Raw genomic sequence first — 24,966 nt, 5'->3', positions numbered from 1 at the left:
TTGCTGAGATAAATGGGATGCCACTCTTGCTAGGCGAACCGTGATTGGTCAGTTTTCCCTCGAATTTCAAACAGCTTCACGCAAGGGTGCGATTGTGAATCATTGTTGATGGAACTGCTTTAGTGAAAAACACACTCGAGACACGCATAAAAATATGATATGAAGCCACAGTGAGTATTTTTTCAGTTTACGAATGTAATGTTGATTTTCAAATGAAATCAAAGTTTTACAGTTGACGTTGCAAACTGGATTCTAAATCTGGATGAAAAGCCTACGAAATCCGATTTGGTTTGCTGTCTATTCATAACTATTATATTTGTCTAACCATTCATTATTACTTCTATAATATACACAGCACAGTTGTGTCAAAATACAAACATAAAAAAATTGGGGTTATTTTAAAAACTCAGAGGTGTCTAGGGTTTTTTACTACTTTAGTTTTTCATTGTTTCAACCGGCGTTTCAGATTCCTGAAACATGTAATTAGATACTCATTCAGATTAGTTATTTACGTTTAAAAATTTTTGATTTAAAGTTTCATAAAAAAAAGCGCATTAAAATTGTTTTAAATTTAAACGTACAATCGTACAACCTTAGTGCAAATCACTTGTCTTGAAACAGAAGCGTTCTACCACTAATGAGATCAATGAGTGGCCAAGATTAATACTTGTGCATAATTTGTGACATAAATGCTGTCGTTGAGGACTCGTGGTCGTGACCATAGTTTTCCATTTTGATGGTCGTTCAGTCGTTGATTATGAAAACAATAGTATATAAAAATAAGCAGTATTCTATTTCTGAGATCAGAAAGATCAAGTCAGATAAAATATGAAATGCAAGGATCATTAACACCAATACTATGCATTTCTTGCGAATTCATGAGTCAGCCTAACATTATATAACTAAAAGAAAAATTCATATATGAAAAAATGACTCCATTTTGTCTTTGCATTTTTGCATGTTTGTTGAATGCGATTATCCCAAGAATGCCTAATAATAAATGCATGAGCATGTAAGTAAATACATTCCCAAGTGTATGGAAGCAGTATAAATTGAGAAAAAAATCAGAAGCAAAGATCTAGAAGTGTAAGTTTCCTTTATAACTGAACGCAGCTTAAAGTAGCATAAGACTGTGTCATAACACCAGAATGAGAGATGGATTTTTTTAGGGACAGTCTGAGAATAATAAAATATTTAGTATAAACTGGCTTTTTCATCAGTATATTCTTAATTGCATTGATCAACTTTTTTCTTTTTTTTTTTTAGGAGGGGAAAAACACCCCGCAAACGGACTGCAAGCAGTCCACGGGAATATGAACCTGTTGAGGTACAGATAAATGTTGTCACCACATTAAATGATTTCCTGAAAAAAAGTGGATGAAGTTCTACAATATGACATTGATATATACACCTTTAATGACAATGAGTCTGATTTGCATTTGTTTATATTTTGTAAGATGCAAGAACAGATGATTTTTCATTTTTTAAAAGCAGCTGTTACACTTGTTGCAGGTTTACTGCCGAATTCGGCCACTGGATAATCCAGAGGATTCTGTCTGTATCAAGGCCATTAGTATTGACACTGTTGAACTTGTGCCCCCAGAGGTAACACAAATTCTTAATGCAATTTATTTGTTCAGTTCTTTATATGACTTTTATGTTGCCATTTATAGTGCTTCATGTTGATTTTAGAAGTGTGTCATGCTTGAATATTGCTATATAGCATGCCTTTTTTCTTTCTCTGGGCTATTGTTTTTTTCCAAGTTTGTTCACATTGATATTTCAACACTTTCAATCTTTTGCACCACCTCACCATTTTTATTTTCAGAAAAAGAAAGGAAAGGGCATATGTGCCTGTAGATAGAAAACTCAACAAAGTTACAACCTATTTTGGATATAGAACTATACGATTTTACATGGTACTATTTTTAACCAGTAAATAAATGCTTACTGTCAGACGGTGCCTATGTCAAGCCATAAATCAAATAGTTTACCGAAACTGCCTATGGTACATGCTTGTTTTTCTTAGTGTAAGAATGATTGACAGTAGACATTAAATTTTAATGCTATTGTCATAATTTGAAGAAGGAATTGAATTGAAGTAATTGAAGCCATAGGAATAATCTTATCTTTAAAGCATATGCATAGATTTGTAAAGACTTGGTGTGCTGACCTTGTTGACTAAACTTTGCTCATTTAAAGGTGTGAAATATCCAGAAACCTTAGGCAGGGTACCTGGTAGTGTTAAAACACTCCTTTGTCACTTCCAGTGATCGTCTCAGGGTTCAAATCTTGTCTTGGGACATTCTTTGTATGTGACACCTGTTCGCAGGGCCAACATTAGGGGTTTCCTCCGGGTACTCCAGTTTCCTCCCTCTTTCTCCCCCAATAGTTTGAAATCACCACAAGGTGGAAGCACTTTCCTACTAAACAAACAGCAACAAGATCTTAGGCATAAAAAAAATCAGCATTTTCTACTATTTCAGTAGCTTTTAAATATAAATGCAGGAAGCATGCTCTGATGCTTTTTTTTTAAACCTTTAAGCCACTGGTGAGTTTACATGTGCATGCATGCATATGTGCAACAGCATATATATGCATGAAAATGTGTGCTTATGCAGCTCTTTTTCAGCAAAATGAATTTCATAATTTATAATTTACTTCAGTTACATCATCACATTCTTTACTATACACATAGTTAAAATTCAGTTAATTCAGTGAAAGACACAAAAACTAAGAATTATATTATTAGTTTTTAAGAAAGATATTGTTTTGCAATACCTTATATAACTGCTTTAGAAAGCCATTTATTCTTAAACATACACAATGTGTGGTGATTTCAGACTCATAAACAGTCTAAATGCAGTGAGTTCTGCACAATTGTAATATAATAATGAGGATTTATATTGCACCTTTCCAAAGATTTGCTCATAGTGCTTTACGTAAATCATACATAGACTAAATCAACAACCATGCACCTATATTCACCTGTAACAGACACTTCTACGATATACACAAAATAAACTACAAAGATGTGTTATGCATGCTCATACAGTCAAATCTCGCTACTATGCTACCTACCGGGACCGAGCAAAAGTGTCATAGTAGTGAGAGTGGCATAATAACGGAGGGTTTATAAAAACGGCTTTATTTGCTCAAGTTACCTGTCAGTCCAAAGCTCTCAAGAATCGTCTGCTGGCACTAGCTGTCTCCTCTCATTCTCCCCCTCACCTCTTCATCCTACACCCCTTCCCAACCACATCCGCGCACCTGCATCCTGTCGCTAGTCGACCCCCTCCCGCTCTTCCTCTGTCACGGGGCTGTCACCCGGCCAGCGAACACCCCTTATCGCCAGCCTCCACCCTCCCTGTGTGCGTGCTATGTTCCATCCCACCTAACTGCGATGCCCCACACTACCATACAGTATAATAATCGAGCATTGCGCGGAATTTCACAACTTGTGCCTTTTAACAATCACACAATAGTGGCATAGTAGCGAGAGTAGGTGGTGGCATATTAAAATTTTTTGCATTGAATTTATAGTCGGGACTGAGCAAAAGTGGCATAATACCTAGAGTGGCATAGTAGCGGGGTGGCATAGCGAGATTTGACTGTATATACTATATAAACATGTCAAAAATGTTTCTTAAACTTGCCTAAACATTTGTAGTTGTTAGTTGATTAGATGAATGCTTATAGAATTGATTCTAATCTTTTGGTTGCGCTTGATGCTCTGCATGACATGCACATTTCTGCTTTCTTTTTCTAGAGTGCTGCAACTAGAAATGGACAAATTAAAGAGGTAATGTACCATTCAATGATGAAAAATATAGTGGAAATCAGTGTCATTTCTATAAGATCTCTAGGGAGAGGATACATGGCTATTGACAATGTTTTTCAACATGGAAGCTTTTCAATAATGGCTGTTAGTAATTTATCATCACAGCATATTTAAATGCTCAAGTCAGTGTCCACAAGATAGTGTTTCAAGCTCTTTCAGGTACTGCATACTACTTGGTCTCAAATAATCAAACATTATGAACCCCTCTATTGGCAGTACCTTGTCTTTTTTAGGTCATTGCTAAAATGGTTTGCCATCATGCTAAAAAACAGATAACTGAATTATAAGCAAATTTATAAGCTCAAAATTAGTTGAGTTTTTTAAGCATAACATTTAAAATCTTATTTTTGGGTTTTTGTAATTTTAACAAGTTCAACATGACTGACTTACTAGCTAAAGAATTGTTTTTTTTTTAGGAAAACAGTAGTGTCTGGTGTTAAAAGTTGATTTATTTAAAATAAAGCTAACAAGCTTTGGCCTAACACTAAGGGCACTTCTCTTCTTAAAACATTTTAAATTACTGTTTTATAGCAAATAGTTATTTTTCTTTCATGGAAAGACACCCAAAACATGACTTGAAAGGGTTGGACAGCCTGCAGGGGAGGTAAGCATATTGAGTTAGTTTTGTAATGAAATTTGAATGTTAAGTCCAAAAACACATGAAAACATTAGGTTTTGTGGTCATGTAATACATGTTTTTTTTTTTTGTTTTTTTTTTTAAACAGTACCAGTTCAAGTTTTGTCATGTTTTTGATGAGTATGCTTCCCAGAAAGCTGTATTTGAGTACGTATCACTGCCATTGGTGGAAGACCTTGTCTTTGGCAGAAATGGTAAGATTTTCTTTTTTTTGTCTGTTAAGTTTTATTAACCTTACGTTAAGACTTTCCATTCACAAGCTTTAAAAAAATGGTACAAAATTCAGCATTTATATTAGCATTACTACATTGCAGGGATATCTTGAGGTTTTGTGTTTTTTTTTTTTTTTTTTTTTTTTTGCTTGTTTTAAAATTAAAGTAAAATGGTACAGTACTGAGTTGAAAATGTAGTCTTTGCTTTTATCTAGTCTAAATTGCCCTACAGCCCTGTGAGTTTATAAACATATTTGATTTTGTATAAATCTTGGTAATGTTTGATTTGTGTGTTAGGGGCAAGGGTTTCTATCAGGTTTTTTTGTTTTGTTTTGCTTGGTTTTTTTCGCCAAAGGCTTTCTTATCCCAGTCTCTGTGTCTGATCTCATCCATGTCTTAATATTTATTCATCTTGCCCAGATTTTGATGGCATTGCATGTTCTTACTCCTTCAAAAGATATTGTTTTTTGCTTACTTTACATAATTTTTGTCATATGGGTTGTGTGTCCACAAAATGTGCAAATCTGAATGTAAAATTGCCATGAAATTTAAATAAATGTAATACAAGTGTTCCATTTCTTATAAAATTATGAAATAATTATGCACAGTATGCCCTGTCAACCAACAATGCTTTTTTTCAGGCTTACTCTTTACATATGGGATCACATCATCGGGTAAGACTTATACAATGACTGGAACACCACAAGACCCTGGTATTTTGCCTCGGTGCCTTGATGTTCTCTTCAACAGCATCCAAGATTTGCAGGCCAAGAAATATGTAGGTTGCACTTGATTGGTACTTTTCTCTCCCCCTCCCTCCCGTTGTATATTTTGCATGTTTCTTATGGAGAGGTAATCAATTTAAATCAGCTTCCTGACTATATTGCTTTAAAAGTCTGGTATAATAATACTGTTATGCACAAGGCTTATGCATAGGCTGAACAACTAACATGAAAAAGGATCTTGTAACCCTTATGTTTGTGCTTCTTAAAGCTCATTGTAGCTTAGGAAATTGGCTTGTCATGTTCATTTCTTGTTTAAAAAGTGCAACCCAGACTGAAAAAGTGTCTGGTTTAGGAAAATGCCTACTTCACTGCTTATTTAGACAAGAACATGCAGCAGTTGTTCTTTTACACATTGATATCTTTGTTTGTAGTCCTTTGTGTGAAGTGCATTGAGCTTGTATCCATATGGGAAAATGTGCTTTACAAATCCTATTATTGCATTTAAAATATAACCAGATGTTAAGTGGGGAAAAGAAACCTTCGACAAATCTTTTCAGAAAATTTATAAAGTGTGCTGAAAACTTGTTTGTGTTTTCACAGGTATTTCGCCCTAACAAGATGAATATGTTTGAGGTCTGGTAGCGTAATAATAAATTCATTTGCTGCAGTTCATTTTTTTAAATATTTTTTTATTTCTGTACGGAGTGGTTTATCTTTCTCTTCTGAGTGTGAAACAGTTCCCAGCATGATTCAGATAGAATAGTTTATCTTAAAAAACAAAACCAATAGTTTCCTTTACTGATATAAAATTCTTAGCATTGTTTCAAATGTTCCAAGTTCCTTTAAACGTATGAGCCCCTTCCCTACATCTTTGTTTCATAATGACAAATTTTAACTGTGCTTGATTATTTTAAATGTGATTTTGCTGAATGCAGTTTATTTATACAAAGGAAATGATACAGATAATGCCAAAAAGGAGTCTCAGAAGCAAATCTTTAAAATCTATCGACTATAAACACAGACCAAAAAAGTATACTTTTACAGTTGAATGAAAATAGAAATGATAACCATGGTGTTTTAAATAAAAGTTGTGTGTGTGTGTGGATCAAGCCATAAAGAATCTCAGTGGTTTTACAATGTGTGAAAATTAATGTGACTAGTCTAACCACAGTTAATGACCTAAAAATCATTTGAAATTTTTGTTGCACTTGGTGAAATTCTTGTTATGTAAGTTTTCATCACACTTGATCTTTGTGTTGTGTAAGTTAACAGCATTAACTGGTCACAAAATTTTGCAAACTTCATTCATTATGCATGATATTTAACAGGATGCCAAAGCAGCTTTTTTTTTCATTGTTAATTGAAGACTGTTTTCTCTGTTATTGACACTGCAATGTGTTCTGTAGAGAAAATTTTATCACTTTTCCTGATTTTTCTACACAGGCTCTCTCATTCCAATACTCATAATATTCTGAAAACTAGTATTTTGAACTAATTTGGATTAGTCACCATTATGTAATATTTTAAAAATATTTTTACCAAGTGCCAGTTTGTGTTTTTCATTTATTGACTAATAGAAAATTTATGTGAACCATGTGTAATGCTTTTGTGGGAGTGTGGGTGAACAGGGGCAGGTGTGTTTTGAGAATTTATCCAAGCTTACTTTTGAAATGTATGGTGGGCAGATATATATGTCTTGTGTACTTTGACACTAAAGAGTTAAACATTTTGTTGCAGGTTTTTCGGCCCGACAAACTGAATGGATTTGAGGTGCAGTCAGAAGCAGATGCTATGTTGGAGCGACAGAGGCGTGACATCATGCCAGGATTGACCACACCCAGAACACCATATGAGAAACCGTAAGTTGATCGGTGTTGTCAGATCTTGTTTTAAGTTTTTTTTATCAGTTTACATTTTTCAACACCTACTAGGATTCAGGAAGTACTAGTACTCGTTAAGGATGTCCACATTGATTTCGTAGTTTCAAATAGGATAGCCTAATTTTTGGATAGTCCTGTGTCAAGAAAAGCTCGACAAATGGTCGTTCTACGAACATTCCTTGTTCCTCGGGTAGCAAAAAGAGGGGTTTTAGATTATTAGAAAGCAATCTTAAGTTGTTCATCCTCTGCCTCTGACACCCCTGTGCGATGTTCCTAATGCAGGAGTGGGTAAAGTTTTCTTTTTGCAGGCTGGTATAAAAATTCTAAGCTATTCGGTGAGCCGTAAAAATACCAAAAACCCACGCCAGGTGATTACACAACAAACCTAGCGATAAGGGTGTTCACTTGCTGAATTTATTTTGTAAGGTGAAGCTGTTTGAATTGCCTCACAATAAAACTTTAAAACCAGCCTTTCCTTTTGAGGCATCTGCACCCTATGCTCTCTAACGACTACATCAGACATATCAGCCTTGCTATTTGTACTTTGTGTTAAAATGTTTTGGACTGCCAATTTCTAATGCCGTTGTATTTGATAAATTACATTTCAATCAAATTTTCCTGGGATGAATTTAAAAAAAACGAAAACAAGTGCACTTCACATTTTGGCAGATGGGCCATTTCAAAGACGTCCATGAGACATACTTTGTCCACCCCTGTCCTAATAGATTCGAGAGATTTGTGGACTGCTACACTACAGTAATGGGAGAGGGGGTAGAATCTGAAAGATAGAACTTTCTAAGCTAATAAGCTTTAACTTGAATCCTGAGAGCATTTATCATCTTTAATTCTTTATCAGTTTTGTATTTCTTGGTCTATGTGGGTTACAGGGAGATTATGTGTCTTTCAGATATAACCCATGTATCTTCCTTCTTTGGTTACACAGGAGTGGGGGAGATTGCCTTAGTTGCTGGCTCAGTGTAAAACACCAAACCCCACCTCCCCTCATCTCCACTGAATTTTCTAGAAACTTGTGCTCCACTAATTCTGTTGCACATCTGGTCACCTCAGTATTTACCAGCAGCCCTGATTAAATAAACTTGCCAGCCAGTCAAATCCAAAGCTTCCTGGAGGCTGCCACAATGCACATGTAAGTGTATATGTGAGGGTTCTCCCTTCCATCTCTGCCTGACCTAGAAACCATATGATCCCAAAATAGCTGAGTAATATAAAAAGTCAGGCAACCTAAATGCGTGCAGTAGGCCAAGTGGATGGAGGTAGGGTTAAGGTTGGGTGAATGAGGTGTTTTATTAGCAGTACTTGGTGGAGGGATAAGACAAAACTAAATAGGTCATGACATCTTGTGACTATAACTATACAGTTTAATTACTCTCTCTCTCTTTTTCTCTCTCTCAAATGTATCTATGCATGAAAGTACCCAATCTACCTTTCTAACCAGGTTTTTTTTTTTTTAAATTTTATTCTTTATTGCTTCGGCATAGCTCCAGCAAGGACCACTGCCAGGGTGTTACAAAGGAGATATTTTTTCTAGGTTTTTTTTTTTCATCTTAACTTTACAAGTATGTAGGTGTATTGAGTTGTGGTAGGTCTTGTATTGTTTCGTGTGCGAATGGTGTCTTGTCTCTGACGTCTTGTGTGTGTCATTTGTTCCATGTCACTTGAAGCAGAAAAAAACGTCATATATAAGAGAAAAGCGGTTGCTTTAAAAATGGCCAAGGGAGCGGGAAAACATGATGGTCTTCTCCACCATCTTTTTTGCAACTCTCTCAGTGACATTCCTCTGAACTTGTGCCTCTTCGATTTGATTCATCTACAAATTTCTTCATCCTTATCGTCATCTGAAGGGGTCTTGTCAAGCATTGTGTGTGTGTGTGTAGTATGTCTTGCATATGCAAGATAAGTGTACGTTTGCCCTATCACATCAATGACTGGTAAACTACATGATATACACTCATTGTGGTTTTAAATAGAACAGCTTTTAGTTTAAAGTGCTTGTGGTTTTTTGAATGCTCCAACATCTAAAACAGTTTAACAAATAGTAAAATGAAATTCCTGACAATGTTCCCCATGCCTGAAGCAGATAGAAGGTATGGTTTTAGACTGTCAGAAAGCAACATGCAGTTTCTTCATCCCTTGCCTTTGATTCACTTTAGGGTGATATCATTGTGAGGTCAAGGGATTTGCGGACTGCCACATTTAAGTCACATTGACATGCACAGTTCTATTGACATGCAGAGTTTGTGAAGTGTTAGGATGCCACTATAATTTAAATTCACTTCCTGCACAAAAAAGAAAACTTAAGCCATGACACATGTAGTGTACATTCCTGTAGGCAGAAATCTTGATGTCTAGCAGTTGTGTGTTGTTTTTTTTTTTGGTTTTTTTTTTAAGTGATCCTGGATAACTGAATGCACGGAAGGCCAGATAATAGAAGTTCCACTGTGTGTGTATGTATGTGTGTATATATATATTTTGTTCAAAGGTTAAATGTTACGGATTGCATTCAGTCATATGAAATGTCGTTACAAATAGTAAAAAAAAATTCCTGACAATGTTCCCCACACCTCAGGCAGATATGAGGTGTGGTTTTAGACTGTCAGAAAGCAAAGTGAAGTTTCTTCATCTCTTGTCTTTGATTCACTTTAGGGTGATATCCTTGTGAAGTCAAGGGATTTGCGGACTGCAACACATAAGTCACATTGTGAAACACACATATGTGCACACAGTAATGGCAAAAGTTTCAGTTGATGAAACAAAAAAAAAAACTTATAATCTTGTATATCAATCGGCTGAGAACCACATTTGGCATCCATTATGCAAGGTCATTTTTTTCTTTGTCTTTGGATGTAAATCAAGTTAAAAAGCGCGCAATTGATCCTTTCTAAAGTTACTGTAAATTTCGGTCTATTAAGTGCACTTATTTATAAGCTGCGTCCACTAAATTTTTTTTTTAATCTTTAATTTTTTTCACAAGTAAGCCGAAAATATATTCAACTTGAGACTGCATTTTAGGCATTTCATCTTGTTTTCGGCATGATGAAGGTGTGTGCTTCAGCAACTGATCTGAATGCTTCAGTTGTGTGTGGCATTGATTTTAAAATGTGAACAGTTGACACTGTAATAACATTAACAGTTAACACTTGACTATGGAGCCCATCGAAAAATTAATCAGTCTGAAAAATCTGCTGGGGCTTTGGGTGTCATGACTTGAAGTAAAAAATTTACAGTAATCCAAGGTATATTTACAAACCCATAAAACTCAGAAATTTTTAGAATTATTTTTATTGACTTTCTTGTTCATGCTATTTTTGATGTATATATATATTTTTGGAAGGTTCATTGTCACATGTTGCATATAGTCTTTGGGAACACCCTGACAAACAATAAAATGAAATTCCTGACAATGTTCCCCATGCCTGAGGCAGATAAAAGGTGTGGTTTTAGACTGTCAGAAAGCAATGTGCAGTTTCTTCATCCTTTGCCTCTGACACACTTTTCGGTGATGTCCTTTATGAAGTTGAAGGATTTGTGGGCTGCTACACTTAGCATTTTTTTTAATATGCATTTTGCATTACATGCTTCAACTAAACATATTTTTTACTATTGTTTATTAACTATAGGTGGACCAGTTTGATTTTGTATTTTGTGTCTATCTTTTTTTTTTGTTGTTGTTTGTTTGTTTAAAAGAGATGTTCCTGAAAATGAACGTGTCCGTGATCAAACCCGCATTGATGATGTCGACGAAGACAATAACTATGCTGTATTTGTCTCCTACATTGAGATTTACAACAATTACATCTATGATCTATTGGAGGAGTTACCATATGACCCCATCACAGGCTATAAGTATGTTTATATCCTACTACTTTTATATATTCCAAAAGTATTTACTTACCTGCATAGGCATGAATGTGTACATACATATCTGCATGCAATTGCACTTATAGAATGTTGGGAAGGCTGTATTTTGTGCTGTCTCGTTTTACAGCTTTAGAAACCACTTAACTCTGTAAAATTGTTAATGCACCAAAAAGACTATTTTTAACTTAAAAATAAATCATTTGTCTTTTTCAAGCCATTTTATCAATAAAAATGTATACACTTCCATTAACTGTCATCTTAATCACGGGTTAAGAGATAGAACTCATTTTGAAATGTTTTTAGATAATGTAAAGCTGTAATAGGCCCATTGTGCTAGTGTAAAACATTGCATACAGTTTACATCTGCAGTTTATTGCACTGAGGCTGCAGATTGTGTGTGCAGTGTTGCTAATGTGTTGCACGGAATTCTTATAAGAAGCATATCAGACTGTTATGGCTTTATGAATTATAGGTAAAACAGAAACCCATCTTGTTAATTACAGACCTCCACAGTCTAAAATTCTGCGCACGGACAATTCAGACAACATGTATGTACACAACTGTGTTGAGATTGAGGTGAAAACTACAGAAGAAGCTTTTGAAGTTTTCTACAAAGGTAAAAACACTTTTTTTTTCTTTAGAATTGTGTGAGTACTCTTTGTTTGCAGCATTTCATGACTTTTTTGTTATGTGAAATTTTTGTTTCAATGGCAGCTAAGCACATGGCAGTTTTGCATGTATAACAGTCCTAAACAGGTTTCTTTCATTCTGAAGTCCCAAAAGTCTTTTCCTTATCTTAAAAACAATATTCTTGAAACTATAGGCCAAAAAAGACGGAAGGTAGCTCACACATCACTGAATGCAGAATCAAGTCGTAGCCACAGTGTCTTCAACATTCGTTTGGTTCAGGCGCCTTTGGACACACGAGGAGAAGAAGTTGTGCAGGTCAGTCTTCCCCATCCTGGAAAAATTAATTATTTTTATAGATTAAATTTTGTTTTGGTAATATAGAAGACTATAAGTGCTAAAAGACTAAATCTCCATGTGAACTGATGCTGTTTGTTGTTTTGTTTTGTTTTTTTATGTTAGATAATAAAACATCTTTTTTTTCATTCATTATGGTCTCTATACAAAAATTTTCTTTAACTCCAACAGGATCCAGAGAAGATTTATATCAGCCAACTTTCTCTTGTGGACTTGGCAGGCAGTGAGCGAACTAACAGAACACGAAATGCTGGAGACCGCTTGAGGGAAGCAGGCAACATTAATCAGTCCCTTATGACTCTCCGCTCCTGTCTGGAACTGTTGAGAGAAAATCAGAAAAGTGGCGCCAACAAGGTAGTGAGATGTTCCTACATCATCGTCATTGAGCATGTTACCATCTTTCTCTGTAGGCACTGAGATGGAAATAAAAGTGGACACAGAGTGGTCTGGCTGTGGCTTTAATTGTAAATGAGATTTCTTTACTGTTGTGTTTGTGTTTTCATTTCTGACCCTGAACTTTCTGTCCTGGGCTTTAGGATTTTTTTGCAGACACTTTTATTTAATAATAATAAGTGTTCACTTGTATAGCGCCTTATTCTAACCTGTATATATCAAGGCGCTTCACAAATGACAGAAGGTGATGTGACATCAAAATAAGGTGACAAAAAGTCGTGTTCAGCAGACCGTGTCCTCTACACCACAGGGTGTACTTTTCTGTACATTTGTACATTTGTACTTTTCTTGAACATTTTTCATTTTTAACTAAATTTGCTGATATCTGCATGCTGCAGATGGTGCCATATCGTGACTCTCGTCTTACTCATCTCTTCAAGAACTACTTTGATGGTGACGGAAAAGTTCGCATGATTGTCTGTGTCAATCCAAGAGCAGATGAGTATGAGGAGACTATTGTAAGTGTTCTTTTGTTCCAGTCAGTTTCACTCAGTCTGAAAGCTTGTATGTTGAAAATAAGTAGAATGGGTGATCTGGACCATGTCTGCACTAGAACATGCCATTAGCAAGTACCAGCAAGTAATGTATAGCTTTAACAAGGAATGACTATGAGCACCTTCAGAGGTTTTAAAAAAATAAAATCTGCTATGCTAAGAAAAGTCACCGATTATTAAACTACATTTTATTGCATGCATTATGAGAAGCACATTTTGTGGGAAGATTCCCAAACTAAGCCAGCAACTGATCATCATTCTCAACCAGTCGTGTGCTTTATTCTGTGAATTTTCCACTAAGATATAGTCTCTCATTCTGTCCCAGCTGATCCAAACAAACATTTCCTGGTTTTCATGGGCATTCATGATCGCTAGATTTTACAATTATGAGACATTACAACAAGCAGTTGTGGGGGTCCTTAGCTGCAGTTGTCCTGTTTCACAGCAAACAGAATTTTCATGTATCATGTATTTAAAGAGTGAATTTATCAAAATCAAGACATGTTCTCAGCATTTTGTTGCTAGCTCAAAGAAGTTTGTTTCTATATTGTAGATGGAGACTGCAGGAATCTTGTTTAAAACCATAAGTTTTCTTTTTCTCTGCTTGATATCAGATGTGTGTTATGAAAAAATGTTGCAGCACGTCATGAAGTTTGCAGAGATGTCACAGGAGGTTTTAGTGACACGATCACAGCAAGTTAATTTTAACACTGGGTTTACACCTGGTCGGCGACGCATGCACCAACAGTATGCAGAGAAAATGGAAAGACAGCCAGGTATAAGCTGAAAAAATACCTAACAGCTTTCATTTATCCATTATTTCATCATCACACTTCTTCATCATCCATCATCAATCATCAGGATTTAAATAGTTGTATTTTTTCTGTCCTCTGACTTCAGTACTAATAATACTTTTGAAAAAAATTAATGTTTTGCATGATCATAAAGGGCTCTTCAACACTTAAAACTGTCTTGTGACGTCAGTTTGGTAGTTTTTTATTGTATGTATTATAAGCTGACAGTCTACAATGGTATTAACCATTGTAAGTATTTTTACTAATAGCAATTGACATTTGCATGTGCAAATACTGTTTCAGGTGTGTATTTTATGTCTTAGAAATGTTAGTGCAAAAGAATCATGATTGAGTCACATGGTTAAGGTCAGTTTCTTTGCTGTGCAGAAATACCACTTACACCGTTGTTGCCACCCCTGTCTTGTAGTCTGGGACCCCCATTTCCACTTCTTGAAGTAAGCTTATTTCAGAGATATAAGAGTTGTACCTGGTTTTGGTTCTTAGCAGTAATACCAGCAAGCATTTGTGTCAACACATATTCTGTATGGAGTTTTATGGGTTGTTTGAAGGTTTTACATTTTTGTAAATGAGGACAAAATATCCATCAACAGCAGAAGCCTGCAATGCTAAGTGTATTTAAATGGTCTTGCAGCTGGTTCAGCCCACAGATGACAAAACTCTGGCCAACCTTTCCATGTGTCTTGATGAACGTATGAAACGACGACAGGTGCTTCTTCAGGACTTTCAGCAAAGGGGTAATGCAGCTTTTATATTACTTGTACCATGTCCAAGTCTTTTGGTTTGTCAGAATCAGCATGAATTTCTCGGACAGGTTTAGAGACTGTACTCTTGTGAGACTCAGACTAACCAAAGATGTATTTACAATATTTTTGGGGTCCGAAGTCATTGGAAAAGAAATTCCATCCCCTTTGTTTTCTTTTTTATATACTGTATATATTTATTCACATGCTGTGATCTTGATACATTTAGGGTCTTCTTGTCTGGATATTCAGTTTATGTAATTAACAGAAATTGTAGCAAAGTGCTATGCTGCCTTTTGTTAGAAATAGATGTACAATCTTACATTTTTGCTTATATAATAGGGAGTATTTTGATCCTCTTGTGTCTGCTTAAAGCTAAAATAAGTTTCAGAACATTTATGGTTGTAAGAGTCAAAACGTCTTAAAATCTTATTTCAGCTGAGCGGTTCAGATCCCATTTGGTTGAGTTTGAAAGAAACTATGAGCGAATGGGAGGTAAAACAACAGAACTTGAGGCTGCTCTTGCTCAGGAGAAGGCTGCTCGACTGCGCATTGAGTCTAGGATGCGGGCAGCAGAGCGCAAAGCAGAAGAATCCATACGCAGAGTGAAAGACCTTGAAAAAGAGAATCAAGCACTGACTCTGAAGGTTTGTCTATCTATGAGACTAGCATGTGACATGTATGTTGTACTGTACTAGATTACATAACTGAAAAATAAATGTGGGGTTAATAAATGTTTGCTGCTGGCGAACCAGAAAAACTTAAGACACACCACAATTCCAGGCAGGCTGCAGATTGGGAAGTCACCTCATACTAAGCTATATAGCAGCAGTTACAGGGTAGGCTGAACAAATCATACTGCGGGCAATATGCTGAGCAACCAGCACACTCCAAAATAATTCCAGAGAATCAGAGTGAGCTGCATGGTCTCTTTATAAAACCTAGCCATGTGGGAACAACCTGCTAGTCTATCATTTTAATCATTTCTTTAAGGACCACATTACATGAAAACGCTAGTCTAGCAGCAACAGTGCCAACATATTAAACTAGTCAAGGGTGTATGGGCGACTAACATTACACAGAAACAAGAAATCACTGATTGCAAAGAGCATTGTCAACTGGTCAAATGCTGGAAGCACATTTCTAAAATGTGGTAAGTTTGCTTCACCATAGAAGCATCAAACCAGGTTTTGACACTAGTGGTCTAACCACTTGACTATCTGCTTACAATATCATAAGTAACTCAAATAAGTACACTGTGCATTCTGTGGTTGCATTTGCATGCCAGTTTTTCTGTTTTAGGAAAATGATTTTTAATCGTGTTTTTTTTTTTTTAATTAAAAAATCTGAATGCGGTGTCCTGGTTTACTAACTGTGCAGGTTCAAGACAAGAACTGGAAAATCCAAGTGGAAAAGACAGAAAAAGAAAGATTAAAATCTGACTTCCAAACACGACTAAACATGAACAATAAACAGTGGGAGAAGAACTTGGTAAGATGGTATAAATCATGCACAAATTTCATTATGCTTATAGTTTCCTCAGGTTTTGAATGGGAAAGATTGTTTGAATTGTCAGCTGCTTGTCCATTTCATAACAGTAGAAAGTGATAGAAAAATTGATGTTCAAGAGCTTATTGTTTTTGAAAAATACACTCAATGGTGTGAAAGCTTTGCCTGTAAAGCATGACAAAACCTTGTAATAGGATTGTTATAGTGAGCTTTATGATAAAGTTGTGAAGTTGCACGGATGATCTTCATTTCGTGCACACAGCTGAGTGTGTGTTTAGTGTGTGTTGTATCATGGCTGACATTTTGTTCCTGTGTGCTTTTCAGGAAAAGATCAAGTTACAGGTTGAGGCTGAAGCAGAAGCTCAGCTGGAGGAGAAGGAGCGCAAGTTGGATATTCTGCGTGACATTGTGAACAACGATGAAACACCAAGAAAGGCCCCACGCCCTGCACCCAAACCACGTACATACACAACACCTGGAGTCTCTATCCAGTCGGCTCGGTCTGAGGTGGATATGTCAAGCATTGGAGCAGTTCGAAGCAAAGTCACTAGAAATGCCACAACTCCTGGTGTTCCAGTCAACCGTATTCCAGCTGCTAAATCGATGTACAATCTGAACCAGGTGGCAGCTACTTCTGCCTCAGCCAAGGTTAGTAGAAACATTTCTTTTTCTTGATGGGTTACACAGTCACAATTTTATTTTTTGGCTTAAATTAATTAGAATTGGGGGATGGCTTTTGAATTTATAAAAAAAAAGTTAGCTGAGCTCCTGAAATATTTTTAATCACTGATCAGGAGCTAGAAAAGTGCTCAGCAATGATTAGAAATGCCTTTGTAGGAGGTCTTTGACCTATTGAGGTTCTCTACTGGTAGTAAACTTTTCACTACAGGAGAGATCATGGTCAGAATAAAATCTGCAAAATTTTGTAGTTTGTGAAAACAGGCAGAGAGGGGGCTTGGATCATTGACTAAGGCAGGCTATTTCATAGAATGACACAAATCCAAAGATGTGTGCGCACCTCTAGATGTCTATTTTGAGTTTGATCTGGTGACCCTAATGTTCAGTTTGGAAATGTAAAGCAGTCAGTCAATGCAGTATACATTAAGGGTCATTTTGTGTACCTTAAAATAAGATCACCCCTCAGCCTGCAAAACATGAGGCTTGGAAGCCTTAGTTCCTACAGTCAGTCCGCATCACTAAAGTAGGCAAACTTTGTACAAAGCTTGTAGCTTTATGCTGCACGTTCTTAAGGATGTTCTTGAACACTGGTGGCGATGTGGCATTTTTGTACTTAATGTGAAACAGCGGAAGTAGTGTCGGTGTAGTACCAGGAGCACTTGACGACAACAATCAAATGGTCAGTTTTGTTCAGTTTTTACACAATGCTTGATTTGTGTAAACCTCAAAGTCCTTTTTACACATACTTTCTTCAGTAGTGATCTCACACTGACCGTCTCTCATGTTGTAAGTGAACTGGTTATATTTGTTAACATAATAATAATAATAATAATAAATGTAAAATTTGTAAAGCGCATGCTCACACTCCTAAGGAGTATGCTCTTAGTGCTTAAGAACAAGAATGAAACATGGACAGCATAAGAGGGACAGGAACACAAACAAATAACATATATGAGCTATAAAAGAATAAACAACCGTACAAAACAATAAAATCAAATGCAGAAAACACAAAAATGATCTAAATAACAATAACAAGAACAAGAGCTAAGAGTAACATTTCAAAAGGAAGAGTGTGAAAAATACTAGCATTATGGGAAAGGGTGTTAGGAGTAATGTTAATGGAAGAGGTGCGTTTTCAGAGCATGTTTAAAGGATTCAATAGTGGGTAGATGCCGGATAATGGAAAGGGAGAGAGTTCCATTGTTTCGCTGCGCAATAACTAAAAATCCTGTGGCCATATGTTGCTTTGGTGACAGGAAGAGTAAGGAGATGATCATCAGACGAGGATTTTGTTTAGCTGGGATGTAAGGGAAGAGCAGTTCAGAGAAATAATCAGGGTAGGTGCCAGCAAATAATTTAAAATACATCACGGATAGTTTGTACTGGATAGGAGAACGGATGGGAAGCCAGTGTAGCAAACGAAGGAGAGTTGTGGCGTTGTCCCGTAGCTCTAAACACCAGACGTGCACAATTCGTATCCCTGTGGTCATTGTATATGCTTAAAACTTGTATTCTAATATCTGATTCACACTTGTTTCTATGTGATAAAACCCATGATTTGTTTTGATATGAAGTATTTACATGTTGCTTTTAGACTTATCATAAATAACAAATTATTAAAAAAATTGAAATTCTGCAGAAAGCACCTGTGCCGTATAATACTCGTTACCATCGCCGATCAAAGTCTTCATCTAGTGCTGCTGATATCTGGCTGGACCATAAACCTGCTGGCAGTGTTGACACGAGTAAGTAATAAATTTTTCTGAAACTTGTTTTTGCAACATTTCTGAACATGTTGCACTAAAGACATTGACATTTAACCTTAAAAAATTGATGAATGCAGCTTGTGTAGCATTATGATCATGTATATATCTTAAGCTATTTAAAACCATAAAATTTTGATCTGCTAAATGAATGTTTTGCCACAACAGACACGGTCCTGCAGCCTAAACTTGGCAAGAAAAGGTCAGTGTCTAAGCTGGAGATCAGGGACACCAGAGATGTCTCTAAGTATTGCCTGACACACCAGGAGCAGGATTCCAATGATGAGCTAGTCACGAAGATTATTAAGGTCAGTATTGTCTTTAATATTTTGTATTTTATAAAAATGTGTGTGTGTGTATATATATATAAGAGATATTAACTATATCGCAAAAAAAACCCAACTATATCGCATTATATCTTATATTAGATATCGGTTTGTTTTGAGTGTTTTGTAATCACAGTAATATAAAGATCTCTCTTCATAGTCTGTTCAAGTGGGCAGGCTGAGAACAGGAAGAGATGTCCACGATTTCTGAATTGCATTTATTTATTCTTGCCTCTTCATTTGATAACTGTAGTTGAATATTGTTCATATGAGTGAGCTCTTGTCACTAGGGAGATGTGATTCCTACTGCTGCTGGTGGGACAGCTGTGGTGTTTAAGGATGTTGAAATTCTGAAGCAGACGTCACCTGGGTCTCGCAAGAGACGCAGCTCTGGGCCCCCATCTGTTCCTGCCCCAGAAGAGTGGACTGATGTAGAGACACGGTGCAGCATAGCCATTGAAGGACATAGCAAGTGAGCTGGCACGGTGCATCACTTAAATTGTGTGCACATACTTTTTCCAATTAATGAAGCTAAATTAGATTGGGTTATGTTATTTTTCAGACCATATTTTGAAATATTTGTTTTTTCATGTGTAAGAACATTTACGTGTCACAGCTGACTAAATAATGCGCCGTCTTTCTCTACCTTATTCTCTACATGTTATTTCTAAGGAGTGTGAATAGACATAAAGCTTTGCTTAAGTCTGTTAGCACGATGAGCCACGATAGTGGTTTTGCCAGGAAGCACAGGGAAGGCAATTTTCATTGCTTTTATTGCAAAGTTCAGGTTTTCTCCTTTCCAAAAATGTATAGGTTTCTTGGTCTAATGTTTTACATCAGAGCAGCAATAATAAAAACAAACTTCGCCCACTGTCCTCTTCACAGTCTTTAGTTATAAGCCAGTCACTGTAATGTTATATTTTATGTCGTGCTAAGAGAGTTAAATGTTAGCAGACTGCAGATTTAACTCTTCTACCTTTACAAAAAAAAAATCATTTAGGGAATAAATTTGTCATTATTATTACAGCTACCACTTGTAAAAGGATATTTATACAAGTTTTAAATGGTTAAAAAATTATGATGTGCACTTTGTACTGCTTACGTAGCATAAAAATGGGACTGACTCGGCAAATACAAACAGAACTATTGGAAATGGCTGGATGATAGTTTGGATATCATGAAGCTTATATTTTTATATTTCAACATGCAAACCAACCGCACTGGATAGTATAAGCACATTTCACAAGAATAAACAAAATAATTGATGGAGGTTATGATGTCAAACACAACACACTCAAGGTTTTTTTTTTTCTTCACTAATGTCAGGTTAAGAGAATACACGTTGGCAAGACCTTGAAGTCTTCAGACACCAATTTTATACGCTCTAATGTGTGAACCACTTGCATAATATTCCTGTTTTCTGTTTGCAGGCGGAACAAGAGGTCTGATGTTTAAGAGACTAAAATATGGAAGTTTGGAACTACATCTTGGCGGATTCTGTCAGCACTCATGTACTTACAGCTGGCCTTTGATGTTTCAACACCTGATGAAATTTTCCATTTTGCCTTTTGCAAATTTTCAGCATTTGGTCCTGGATCAAACAACAGCATTGCCTTAAAGAACAGTTAATTATAGAGGTCTGAATTGACTAAAATCACAATTTCACTGAGTTCTTGTTCAGTGGAAGGAATAAGTGTTAGCAGACTGCTTGATTCTATATTCTCTCTGCAGAATACTTCGGGGCCAAGCTTGGGGTGTGGCAGTATTCTTTATAACAAGGAAGGTCACATAATAGACGCCTTATTGTTCACTTCCATTTCTCTTAATGGTGATATTTTGTAATTCTTGGGTGGTTAAGTTATTAATTTTTTTACAATTCACATCAGTTAAATTTTCTCAAGGTGTAGAACAAATGTACAGTCTTGCATACTGTTACTTCCATTGGCAACGTCATCAACCATGTGTTTAACTGTTGAAATTGTGTTTAGCCTCAATTGTCCTTTATCTGTTTTCATTTACATTTTTGGTGCAATTCTCTATCCATTCTGTCTTTATTCTTGCTTTACTGCTAACATTTGGCAGTCTCCACAACACTTTCTTCAAAAGTCTAGTTAGTCTTTCCTTTCACAGACTTTATTCGTCTTGCTTCCCTGTAAAATATGTTAATACTTGTTTCACTATCGGCCATACCATGGCAACGTCAAAATAAAATGTACCATTAGTTTGCTTCACAAGAACCCATTTGTATAAATGCGCTTAGGGCTTGTGTAAATAATAGATATTCTTGGGTTTCATTTGAGATCAGCATTTTTTTATTTTTTTTTATTTTATTTTTTAACCCCTCATTGTAGTCCTGTTACCGTTGCACTCATTTTTTGGGAGATTGCATGGGGAAGATTTGAAGAACTTCTAGTATTGCACTCAGGTTGGAAAATTTTCCTTGCAGCATTTGTAGTCATAATGTCTGAATGCAAAGTGTAAAAGACTTCTGCTTTGAGAGAGACTGTACTTTGTGCTGAACAAAATTACTTTGCCTGTACAGTTTCACAGTAAAGTATAACTGAACAATTTGCGTGATATTTCATTGTTTAAAAATTGCTGTTTTATATAGAAAATATTTTGGTTCTTCATTGTTAGCTGCTGTGAACAAAAATGGGTCTTGCTATTATTGCTCTGAATAACAGTTGGCTGTTGCCTCGAGATTAAACAAATTTGTGAATTTCTATTATGCAAACATTCCTACATAGTGAGGGTGTAGTTACTGTCATGTAATGACTAGATCGAACAATTGTTTTCAGCTTTTTTTCTAAAGCTTTTTCCTACTTTTGATATATACATTTGCTGAACTTGTGTGAAAGATAGTTTTTGTACAAAGGAGAAATAAGCTTTTGTGAGAACAGTATGGCTGCAGTTTATGTGTCATTCAAATTTTGATTTATGCTGGAACAAACTGCACATTGCTGGAAATTGATTTGCAGTTTGTGGTATGGCAACCAATGAAGATGGATGTTCTCCGTAGTATTTGTTTGTTAACATCACTTATTTCATTTTAGTTTTGCTGTTGTTCCTAAGGCTAAAAAACTTTAATCAAAATTTTTATTCTCAACCACCGAATTAAAGAGTTAATAGTAACAGTGCGCCAGTTTTTTTCATTCAAAAACTTGTTATCCATTTTATATATAGTCATGACATTAATAGAAATACAATAAAAAACATATCTTGGCTTGTACTTTTCTTTATTACTTGTCTTCTGCAAAGGAATAGATGAAATGAAGATGCAAGAAAGAGAGCTCAAGATCACGACCTGACCCCGTGAGTCTCTTTGTGCTGTGGCTGGAGTATTGGTTGTGGAAATGGAAGTAATCATTTTAGAAAGATGTTTGACAAGCGCAATAGATAACTGTTCCATTCTTGCTTCATCCACATCATTGCATCCTTATCTTTGTCCGTACACTTGGGTCCTGCAGGCGATCTAGAACATAGTCCTGAGACGGACAAGGGCTGGAACACAAGGGGTTGCCAGAGGCAAAGAATTCTTTGCAAGGAAGGCCAGATGTGTCATCAGCCACAGAGAACCATTATCTCGGACCTGCACATGAATAAAAAAAAACCTGGGTTTTATGACTGCCTGAAACTAATACCCTCGCTGTGGTGGCTAGGACCTAAAAACCTGCCTTTTCTGTGACCTTGCTCATGGGATCAATGAGAAGCAGCTCGGCCGTCGAGTCCCGGAGCTTGTGCAGACTCTTAGGCAGAAGAATCATCAGATGGAAAATGGAATTGATGGCGTCGATTGCCCAAGCTTGTGGATCTCACACTGAAGAGACAAAGGTTGGCAACTTTGCATTCCAGCCGGTGGCAAACAGGTCGACATGTGGCCGGTAAAAAGTCAGACAAATCGGCCTCTTTCCCTGCCTGAATATTGGTGCATGGTTGGTGACTCAGTCTGTTGGTCATTTGTGTAAAGCGCTTTGAGCAAGTCATTGGAAAAGCACTATATAAATCCTAATTATTATTAACAATAAAAGAAGGCAAAATGATTTGAATTGTTTTAAAAAGAAAATGACAGAAGCATAAAAGTATATGGCAATATATATACACGTCCAATGGATTTTGTATCCTTACAAATTTTATTATTTGAAACCCAAGTTATGAGTATCAACAGTGTGCTTGATATAATACCTTTTTAAAGAAGTTCACCAAAAAATTTAGCTCTACTTCAACAGAAATTGTTGCATATCCACATGCTGAAAGCAATGAGCAATCATTCTGAGATTGAAGTAGTCTTTCAATAAAGCTGATTGTACAATTTACGTTCATGGATTCTATTCAATTTTACCATGTGACCCACCTTGAGAAATATTTTATATTGCCTTGAATTAAAATAATGTAAGCTTGTCATATCTGAATAACTAAAATGGTGAAGAAATAATTCTTTCCAAATAGCTGCAGAAAAGGGTGTAACTATAACTTATAGTTATAGCGGTATAGAAATGCTTTTATTTTTATTATTATGTGATTAATGACTATAAAATATATTGCTAACAGGCGTTAAAGACAAACCATACATGTGTTTCAACTTACATGCAAAATCAAATTGGTCTCAGGAGCACGAGTAAGTTTGTATCCTGGAGACCACCTGAAAATGTGGTGCCTTATACTTAAGTTTGTTTTCGTTTGCTTTTTAAGCAAATGCTGATATATATTTGTTTTGGCAGATATTTCTAGAATTAAAGCTTTTATGAAAATTTACACTACAATGCTCTTCTTGTATGAGGTGTAGTGGTTTAAACATTAGGTGCAGTGGTGCTAGTTCTGTACTGCAGCTGACAATATTTCCTGACTTTCATTTCAAAATCAGTGAACAGAAATCAAATTTGTATTATATATAATGGAATTTATTAAAAATCTCCATAGTGCCATCTGCATTGTCATAAAGCTTTCAGTTGGTCAAGCAGTCTGAGCACACAAAAACACATCTCTGCTCACATCCCCAGTACATGAACTGCATGCGGGATAACAATAGGAAGAAAAAGTATGACAAAGCTGAGAGGCAGTTAGTAATGGTGACCTCAGGGATGCATGGCAAGTATAAAGACAGTCCTTAGGTATACATTTGGCACTCGGCACAATTTAAAAAAAACCAACCAACCTGTGAAACGTATGGGTATTGAAGATTGTGATTTTTTTCCAACATGTTTATTGTGGTTTATGCTCACTTTGGGCAGCATTATGTTTTCCAAAATGTTACCATACTAAAACAGTTTCTTGGTCCTGAACATGAATTAAAGATGTCTCAGTCTTCTGTCCGGGCCTGTTCTTAGCCCGCGGGGCCTGTCAAAAGCGTGGGGCCCTAGGCAGATGCCTCGTCTGCCTGCCTCTAAGCACAGCCCTGCTTCTGTCATAGACCTGCTGAGGTGTGTACATGTTAACAAGACCCCGTCCTAACAGGATCTGAGTGCACTCCACATTACCATGCAAACAGCTTAGCATGGAGTCATACAACATCCCCTCCTGCTGTCTGCTGATTCAGGTCCTATCTCCAATACTTGGAACCTTTCACACCTTGTGTCTATCCTGGAAAAAATATGCCCAATCAGCCCAATGGGTTAGATCCATTGAATTTATGTCACATCGTGTCATCTGTCAGACATTTTTGTCATTTGTACTGACTTTCTCAAGGCTGTGACTTGTGGCCACTGGTGTTCGTTCTATTTACTAACAGTTGTAGAAGCACAATGGAAAGAACCTTATAAGGAACTTATTCTGATGAGACACCACCTTGCTGTCACTCCCGCTCAATCATGATGGTGGTGCTCTTCTTTACTCTGTACATTGTTGTGATGAGCTTCTCGTCTTAAAGACAATGACTTGATGATGCATAAGCTTGATGTACCGGACAATACTACTAGTTGGTGATATTTTCAACCCTTATAAATATCTAGTCACTATCTTGGACACTCAGCTTATATGTGACACCAGCACTGAGGTGACCATCTGTCCCCAGAAAACCCTTTTTCGGACAACTTT

General features: G+C 36.4%; 1 protein-coding gene across 2 annotated transcripts; it reads left to right on the top strand.

Annotated features, from left to right (window-relative positions):
• The first annotated feature begins 22 nt into the window (after positions 1–22).
• LOC112558160 (kinesin-like protein KIF23) lies at positions 23–21,461 on the top strand. 2 transcript variants are annotated; one of them, XM_025228427.1, is made up of 22 exons: positions 23–170; positions 1,267–1,327; positions 1,513–1,605; positions 3,770–3,802; positions 4,567–4,672; positions 5,332–5,468; positions 7,153–7,274; positions 11,001–11,159; positions 11,678–11,790; positions 11,998–12,119; positions 12,330–12,512; positions 12,950–13,069; positions 13,746–13,881; positions 14,287–14,354; positions 14,552–14,654; positions 15,099–15,307; positions 16,041–16,151; positions 16,494–16,817; positions 18,487–18,592; positions 18,779–18,918; positions 19,227–19,408; positions 20,367–21,461. In XM_025228427.1, the coding sequence occupies exons 1-22, from the start codon at positions 160–162 to the stop codon at positions 20,389–20,391; spliced, it is 2,664 nt and encodes an 887-aa protein (XP_025084212.1). In that variant the 5' UTR covers positions 23–159; the 3' UTR covers positions 20,392–21,461. The 2 variants fall into 2 exon arrangements, with proteins under 2 accessions (XP_025084212.1, XP_025084213.1); XM_025228428.1 differs by lacking the exon at positions 3,770–3,802.
• Positions 21,462–24,966: the final 3,505 nt, after the last annotated feature.

Source organism: Pomacea canaliculata, linkage group LG2, assembly GCF_003073045.1.
Source record: "Pomacea canaliculata isolate SZHN2017 linkage group LG2, ASM307304v1, whole genome shotgun sequence".
In the NCBI taxonomy this organism is placed as follows: domain Eukaryota; kingdom Metazoa; phylum Mollusca; class Gastropoda; order Architaenioglossa; family Ampullariidae; genus Pomacea; species Pomacea canaliculata.
The sequence above is the reverse complement of the archived record's forward strand: the minus strand, read 5'-3'. Positions and strand labels throughout refer to the sequence as shown.